At 44.1% G+C, this 9,244-nt stretch overlaps 1 protein-coding gene across 1 annotated transcript; it reads right to left on the bottom strand.

Moving 5' to 3' along the window:
- Positions 1–4,929: 4,929 nt before the first annotated feature.
- Positions 4,930–6,312, bottom strand: LOC123184406 (dirigent protein 21-like). Its single transcript, XM_044596536.1, has 3 exons — positions 5,894–6,312; positions 5,587–5,782; positions 4,930–5,212 (listed from the first exon to the last, which is right to left on the bottom strand). Exons 1-3 carry the CDS (start codon positions 6,262–6,264, stop codon positions 5,207–5,209), a joined length of 573 nt encoding a protein of 190 aa, XP_044452471.1. The 5' UTR covers positions 6,265–6,312; the 3' UTR covers positions 4,930–5,206.
- Positions 6,313–9,244: the final 2,932 nt, after the last annotated feature.

Below are 9,244 nucleotides of genomic sequence, written 5' to 3'. Positions count from 1 at the left end.
TGTTCACTCATGTCGCCACTATATTAAATAACAATGGTGCGGACATGAACCAACACTACTATTATTCACTAATCTAGTATATCTAAATAGGAGCACTCCACTACAAGGAATTCTCTAGCTTCTCTTTAAGCCACATCACCCTAATTAATTCTAGCCATTGATCAAGACATGCATTATTGATAGCCATCCGATTCTAAGGCAACCTCCCTCTATTACCTCGACACAAATCACCGACACGATTCAGCACCTGTTCTCCTTCTGGGCTTCTCGAGTCATGCAACCAATAATTTGGAAGTTGTTTCAAATTGGAAGCCCGAACAAACAGATGCCTTCTCTGATTCCCTCCCCTCGCACCAAGGCAATTCAACACCGCCGCCTCTTGATTGTAGGCACGTTGGAGCTTGCGTTGGATCTGCATAATTTCCATGGAAGGAGTGATCGATGCGGCCATCTCCGTGAAGCCAAATCATCCTGTGTGCATGCCAATGGTCTGCTCCCGGCCTTCTTCGCGCTGTCCGTCTCAGACGCGCCGATCTGCTCTGGGCCTTCCTCGCAGCGGTGTCCTCATACCCACCACACGTGGGTATCGCCGCCGCGGTCTTGATCCCAATGGCACGCAATGGCGGACCTTAGTTGGAGCGAGCAGGGGCCATGCCCCCCCCATCAGCCTCACTACAAAATCTGAAGAAAATTTCTGGGGGTTGTTTAGATTAGAATTTTTGGTTGACTTGCCCGATGATCGGCAAGCAATTGAGAATAAATAGATCTTCAAGAGGAAGACGGACGCTGATAGTAGTGTTACTATCTACAAAGCTAGAATTGTCGCAAAAGGTTTTCGACAAGTTTAAGGTGTTGACTACGATGAGAGTTTCTCACTCGTATCTATGCTTGAGTCTGTCCGAATCATGTTAGTAATTGCCGCATTTTATGAAATCTGGCAAATGGATAAACAAAACTGCATTCCTTAATGGATTTATTAAAGAAGAGTTGTATATGATGCAACTAGAAGGTTTTGTCAATCCTAAAGGTGCTAACAAAATGTGCAAGCTCCAGCGATACATCTATGGACTGGTGCAAGCATCTCGGAGTTGGAATATACGCTTTGATGAGTTGATCAAAGCATATAGTTTTATACAGTCTTGAGGTGAAGCCTATATTTACAAGAAAGTGAGTGGGAGCACTACAGCATTTCTGATAAGTATATGTGAATGACATATTGTTGATCGGAAATAATGTAGAATTATTCTGCAAAGCATAAAGGAGTGTTTGAAAGGAGTTTTACAAAGAAAGACCTCGGTAAAGCTACTTACATATTGAGCATCAAGATCTATAGAGATAGATCAAGACGCTTGATAAGTTTTTCAATGAGTACATACCTTGACAAGATTTTGAAGTAGTTCAAAATGGAACAGTCAAAGAAAGAGTTCTTGCCTGTGTAACAAGGTGTGAAGTTGAGTAAAGACTCAAAGCCCGACCACGGCAGAAGATAGAAAGAGAATGAAAGTCATTCCCTATGCCTCAGTCATAGGTTCTATAAAGTATGTCATGCTGTGTACCAGAACTATTGTATACCCTACACTGTGTTTAGCAAGGGAGTACAATAGTGATCTAGGAGTAGATCACTGGACAACGGTCAAAATTATCCTTAGTGGAATAAGGATATATTTCTCGATTATGGAGGTGACAAAAGGTTCGTCGTAAAGGGTTACGTCGATGCAAGTTTTGACACTGATCCAGATGACTCTACGTCTCAATCTGGATACATATTGAAAGTGGGAGCAATTAGCTAGAGTAGCTCCATGCAGAGCATTGTTGACATAGAAATTTGCAAAATACATGCGGATCTGAATGTGGCAGACCCGTTGACTAAACTTCTCTCACAAGCAAAACATGATCACACCGTAGTACTCTTCGGGTGTTAATCACATAGCAATGTGAACTAGATTATTGACTCTAGTAAACCCTTTGGGTGTTGGTCACATGACGATGTGAACTATTGGTGTTAAATCACATGGTGATGTGAACTAGATTATTGACTCTAGTGCAAGTGGGAGACTGAAGGAAATATGCCCTAGAGGCAATAATAAAGTTATTATTTATTTCCTTATTTCATGATAAATGTTTATTATTCATGCTAGAATTGTATTAACCGGAAACATAATACATGTGTGAATACATAGACAAACAATGTGTCACTAGTATGCCTCTACTTGACTAGCTCATTGATCAAAGATGGTTAGGTTTCCTAACCATAGACATGAGTTGTCATTTGATTAATGGGATCACATCATTAGGAGAATGATGTGATTGACTTGACCAATTCCATTAGCTTAGCACTCGATCGTTTAGTATGTTGCTATTGCTTTCTTCATGACTTATACATGTTCCTATGACTATGAGATTATGCAACTCCCGTTTACCGGAGGAACACTTTGTGTGCTACCAAACGTCACAACGTAACTGGGTGATTATAAAAGAGCTCTACAGGTGTCTCCAAAGGTACATGTTGGGTTGGCGTATTTCAAGATTAGGATTTGTCACTCTGATTGTCGGAGAGGTATCTCTGGGCCCTCTCGGTAATGCACATCACATAAGCCTTGCAAGCATTGCAACTAATGAGTTAGTTGTGAGATGATGTATTACAGATCGAGTAAAGAGACTTGCCGGAGGCATGTCTCGGTCATTGACCGGAGGCATGTCTCGGTCATGTCTACATTGTTATTTAACCGTAGGGTCCGCACGCTTAAGGTTTCGATGACAGTTATATTATGAGTTTATGAGTTTTGATGTACCGAAGGAGTTCGGAGTCTCGGATGAGATCGGGGACATGACGAGGAGTCTCGAAATGGTCGAGACGTAAAAATCGATATATTGGACGACTATATTCGGACATCGGAAAGGTTTCGAGTGATTCGGGTATTTTTCGGAGTACCGTAGAGTTACGGGAATTCGCCGGGGAGTATATGGGCCTTATTGGGCCATACAGGAATAGAGGAGAGAGGCCAAAAGGAAGGAGGCCTGCGCCCCCCCTCTGGACCGAATTGGACAAGGGGCGCAGCCCCCTTTTCCTTCTTCCTATTCCCCTCTTTCCCCTTCTCCTACTCCAACAAGGAAGGAGGGAGTCCTACTCCTGGTGGGAGTAGGACTCCCCTTGGCGCGCCCCCTCCTAGGGACGGCCTCCTCCCCCTTGCTCCTTTATATACGGGAACAGGGGGCACCTCCAGACACACAAGTTGATCTTCGTGATCGTTCCTTAGCCGTGTGCGGTGTGCCCCCCTCCACGATATTACACCTCGGTCATATTGTAGCGGTGCTTAGGCGAAGCCCTGCGACGGTTAAACATCAAGATCGTCACCACGCCGTCGTGCTGACGGAACTCCTCCCCGAAGCTTTGCTGGATCGGAGCCCGGGGAGCGTCATCGAGCTGAACGTGTGCCAAGAACTCGGAGGTGCCAGAGTAACGGTGCTTGGATCGGTTGGACCGGGAAGACGTACGACTACTTCCTCTACGTTGCGTCAACGCTTCCGCTTCGGTCTACGAGGGTACGTAGACAACACTCTCCCCTCTCGTTGCTATGCATCACCATGATCTTGCGTGTGCGTAGGATTTATTTTGAAATTACTACGTTCCCCAACATGGCGAACTTAGGCTCCTCCTGTTTCGGTGGATGAACACTTCCCTTTGTAGGATTCTAGGGGGTGGCCCTTCGAGGATGATGGTTACTTCCCTGGCGATGGGTTCCTCAAGGAGTCCAAGTGTGGTCCTGGACAACCTGACCAGGGCATGCGTGGAACTCCTGTCGAGAACACGCTTGTAGTAATAAGAGTATCAATTCACTTGAGATTTTATGAATATGACTATATTTGATTTCATACTAAGTTGTGCATTTTTTCTTCAAAAGATTAAGGATTAGTAGAGGTCCCTTCACCATCATTTGGATTAGCTTTTGCCTTCTTGATCTTCCTCTTGGGAGCTTGTAGGTTCTTAGGATCAAAGGTATCCTTTGTGCTTAGTCTTCTTGACAAAAACTAGATCTTTCGCCACATGATTGATCAACTTTTGAATGAATGGAGCAACTGGAGCACTTTTCTCTTGATCATATGCAACATCATTTATCCTTTGAAAGACCTAAAATATAATGCAGAAAAATCTTGGATTTTAGTTTGTCTCCAGCACTAGGGGTCTAGAATAACTGTTAAAACATAATTTGGTGTAAAGTAGCATCGGTGGAAAACTTAGTTTCACAAACAAAAGGCATTTGATATTTTTATTATCGTACTTTTGCTCTCGATGTACAGTCTCATGATGTGGATTCTCGTTTGCATGGTTCTTGAGCACCTTCATTTGAAGTGAAGATGAGGATGAAGAGAAGCAACACATCGCCATGGATATTCATTTGATGTGACACACATACTAACATGCTTCACCCAAACATAGTAGTGAATGATACATGTAATCAGGATCGGTGACACGGTTTAGGAGACCACTATGGGTGGCATGGCTGTGGTTACAAGCATACTATTAATTTTACAACTGCCACTAAAAAAACATTAATTTTACAACTGGAGATGAACTATTTGGTAAGTTTCGTGGGATAAGTGGGCCACCACTTGCATCCCTAAATGTTATCCATCTATCCTTGTTCAGTTTTCCTATTTGTCTTTCTTAATTCGATACTCTCTTTATCACCACTATTTTTTGTGGATGGGAACTACCGAACAGAGTTTCAATAAAGGAGACATGTGGGATTTCCTAGAATTTAGATTTTCTAATGTTCTATGAAATATATAGAAACTATGTGGCAAGTCATGACTTGTGGTCGTCGACAATTAAACTGTATTTCGATGGAAACCAGACTTATTCCGCGACAACCCGTATATGCATCGAATATGAAAATGGTAAGAACAACCAAGGACAAATGCGTAGTTCTCTTTCATAGAATATATTAAGAATATGACATTCCAAATTAGATCAGACATTCCAATATTACAAAAATGATAAACGCCCAATGGATGTATATCTAAGATTTTCCATGATATGCCACACACTCCTGCATTATTTGAAAGTAAATAAGACTTCACCGATCTTCATATTACAACTTGCAAGTACTACTCCACTATCCATAATGGAAGACACATATTTTATTTAGGCGAGATTGCTGGCTCGCATTTCCAGCTGAAGTCGCACGTGTTTATTCTTCATGTCTTAAACCTATAAAAACAGATAAATAAATCACTAGCTGACCACATAGTAAGTAATCAAACAAGTCAATATGAATTTTACAACACCAAGATGAACTAACTTATTCTTTTGCCTAGAGACAACACTAATAGCGACTACAAATATTTAATAATTAGTTTGACTAGATCAATCTTTTATTTATGTACATTCCAATAAATATTAATCACTTTTTCATGTGAAAGATATAGAATATATTTTGATCTAGACCTTTTTCTTGACATCAATAGATATGATTCCATCATATATAGATGTATGAACTTAATTACATGAATACGATTACCAAACTTCACAGAACTTCATATCTAAGACAATTACCCTTTATTTCAAAGATTAAGTATACTTACGGCCGGCGATGGTGTGTAGAATGCATGGATATCAATTTTTCTGTAGTTCTCACTGTTTGGGTTGCTCTGTGGCTGGACTTCTGTGAAGTTTACGGTACCATGCGCCATGGACAGTTTTCCTGTCCCTCCCACGATAGCCCACTCACCATTTGCACCACTAATTGTCCCCATCACTTGTATTGTAGACCCGCCAAAGCTGTAAACGGTCTATCTATAATTAGAAAGGTGAACCTCAAAAAAATAAAACTTATATTCATATGTTTAATCTACAAATGGTACATGGATGGTAAAACCTGCATGGATATACCTGGAGTCCTCAAAGACCATGCTGAACGGAAGAAACCAAGCGAAGCCATTGGCCTGGTTTTGGGTGACCTGCATATGCATTCCCTTTGCCCGAGCAATGATGCTTGAAGTAGCATTAGGGGCAGCATGTATCGTCCAGTCGTGAACTGCTATCTCACCAAACGAGTTAGCAAAGCCAGGGTTGAGAATTACTTCTTGGTTGTGGGCTGCTCCAGCGAATACTTGGTGCAGGTACAAAGATCGATCGAGCTCTTCCTCACAACTACTCTTACACTTCCCTACGAAAGGATCCAAGGAAGGAGGGGTGGCGCCCATGGCTATGGCCAAGTTTGAGAAGACAAGGAAAACCACGACATGGCTAGCACGGGCCATCACTAGGATTCTTGAACTTGCAGAGAGGACGAGGATATGTCTAGTAGGTTGGGTATGAGTTTTGGTACTGAGATATGAGTGGAAGAGACAACATATTTATAGAGTTGGTTTTCAGACTCTGCCATAAAAAAATCACTTTCCTCTAAGACAAACCATCAATCCGTCTAGTAGATCACTCTTCTTCATGGGCTTCTGGTCTTCCTGTAGATCTTCAATACCCAGTCCACACGGAAACACTGCAGGTAGACCTCTTCAAACTTCTTCTTCAAGAACCTGTTCTTTGTTGGAGCCATGCAAATATGATCTGCAGTTGCATTTGTAAAGGGGTCTGCACATTGTTGGAATCTCTAGTGTATCGTTCCTTCCAATTAGCAAGTATCAAACCTACAGATATACGTGTATTTCACATATAGTCGCTTCTCAGTTTAACATGAACTTGCAAATTAGATGATATGCAGGTAGCGGGTTTGAAGTCCGCGGCCTTCCAAATTTGACCTACAAGCATTTGAGACATTCAGCCATATGTCAAAAAACTGTAGACATGTCAATCGCCTATACTTATGACCTTTAAACAGGCATGTCTAATTAACATTAACATTGTGTTTTTATGATGGAGAATATATGCATGCATGTATGCACGCATCATCGGTTAAGTTGAGAATAGAAGTGCAGTGAACTTGGTGTGAAAAGGCAAGGCTTTGGTCGACGGTGCTGGCACCACTTGTGCTGCAGGGCAGTGCTACTGTAATTTAGTATACAGCTATTGAAATGAATAATGGTCCCTCTACTGATACAGTTATGACCAACTTGCAACTGAAATTATCACGAACAGAATAGCCAGCCAGCCTACAGGTTTCAGACCTAGTCATTTTCCAAGTCGTAAAAAGAGTCCACAGAGTTTACATTTTTTCTGGGAAACTTGGTGTGAAAAGGCAAGAACACCACTAGTGCTGCATCCCCTTGTTAGAGACCGAACCAAAATGAAGCTCCCACGTTCGTTTGGATTCTGGATCGTTGGATCTAGGACCCTGACGCGTAATGGCCGTCGGATCGCGGGTTCAGCTCACGCGAGACGTCCGATATTTACTAGATCGTCGTGAGCCGTTAGATAAAATTCGCGCGACTGTAGGCTTGCCACCGCGTGTAAAACTAGATGGCTGCTGGGGGTATTTTCGTCATTTCTCATGGTTGGAAAAATATCTAATCGCCACATGGGTGTGACCTAGCCGTCGCTACTCCACATTCGCTCGTCCCACCTCCTCCTCTCCCTCTCTCGATCTCCTCTGCCTCGCACGCCGCCACCGCTCGCCCTCGCGCCGCTGCCGCCTCCGCTTGCCCTCGCGCCGCCTCTTTGCTCCCGACTTCCCTAACCCTAGCCCCTTTCTACGCCGCCGCCGCCACCCGTTCCCTCTCCCTCCCCTGCCGTCGCGTCGCTGCCTTCGCCGACTCGCCCTCCCCTCCTTCTCCCCCTGCATAGCGGCAGGTCGAGGTGGTCGTGGCCGATCGTGCGCTCGCCGGCGCTGCCCGTGAGTGCTCCATCGGCGACTTCCACATTCTCCCTCTCCCTCCCCCTACCGCCGGCATCTCCTTTGGTGGCGGCCAGATCTACCATGGCTACGGCCACGGACACGGACGGGGCTTCTGGATCCGCGCCGCCGTCGAGCTGGGTCCCGACGGTCGCCTCCTTCTCCACAACCGGCGCCACACCCTTCGGTGGATCGATCCGGCACCAGGAACCCTGAACACCTGGCCCTTCTACCCCGCCGCCGGCGCCGCTTCCTCGTGAGATCCCGACCATGGTGAGCTCCCCCGCCCTCCCCTCCCACCCCTGCTCCTCCTCCCAAGATCCTAGGTAAAAAAATACATGTAAGATGATTATCTTGAAGTAGGGATCTGTTTTTATTCATGCACTAGGAACTAAAGTATTCACTAGATTCAATTTCCATGCCCCTAATAAGGACAATATTTTCCTTGCTAAAAGGACAATATCTAATTGCATTATTACTTCCTTGCTTAGTTGATTCATAACACAACACATAATACAGAGGAACCTCTTACTTTTAGGGTTAAGCCCGTTGCATTTGTTCATTCAGAGGAGGCATGCTGATAGGTAGGGATTCAGAGGAAGCAATTGATAAAGATGCCGGTCTTCTCTTTCAGTTCTAGGTTTTCGTGTTTCCATTGATTTTGTGTTGAATTTATCATTGTAGGTCCGTTGTGGATGTTGTTTGTTCTGTTTGTCGAGGCTTCGGTCGGCCCGCTGTCTGCTACCGTGTCGAGAGGTTGCAAGGTTCCTGGTTGGTGAGCTCTTCCTTTCCTTCCTGTCTAGCAGAGCGAATATATGTAGATTACTTGTTGTTATGTGCGACTCCAGTAGCTTTTTGGATGTATTGGCTGCTCAAATCTGGTTATTTTTTCGGATGCATTGGCTGCTCCATCCTGGATCTGGTCGGGTTCCTTTGGATGGATTAGGTGCTCGTGTCTGCTTGGACCCCTGGTATTTGTTGTTGCTTTGTGGGAGACTCGGCCTCGTGCATATCTTCATGGCAAATTTTTGTTGCCTTTCTTAATTTGGTGGTTGGATGCATTAGGTGCTTGGATATGATTAAATTACTTGTTGTTATGTGCGGCTCGAGTAGCTTTTTGGATGTATTGGCTGCTCAAATCTGGTTATTTTTTTGGATGCATTGGCTGCTCCATCCTGGATCTGGTCGGGTTCCTTTGGATGGATTAGGTGCCCGGGTCTGCTTGGATCCCTGGTATTTGTTGATGCTTTGCGGGAGACTCGACCTCGTGCATATTTTCGTGGCAGATTTTTGTTGCCTTTCTTAATTTGGTGGTTGGATGCATTATGTGCTTGGATATGATTAGATTCCTAGGAGTTTTTTGTTGCGGTCTGGCTAGATTCCTAGGTTTTTGTTGCCTTTTTTATTTTGTCTGGTGCCTGATTTGTCCTTATCTGGCAGCGCGGGAATGATCC

This window comes from Triticum aestivum, chromosome 2A, assembly GCF_018294505.1.
Source record: "Triticum aestivum cultivar Chinese Spring chromosome 2A, IWGSC CS RefSeq v2.1, whole genome shotgun sequence".
NCBI classification, from domain to species: Eukaryota; Viridiplantae; Streptophyta; class Magnoliopsida; order Poales; family Poaceae; genus Triticum; species Triticum aestivum.
The sequence above is the reverse complement of the archived record's forward strand: the minus strand, read 5'-3'. Positions and strand labels throughout refer to the sequence as shown.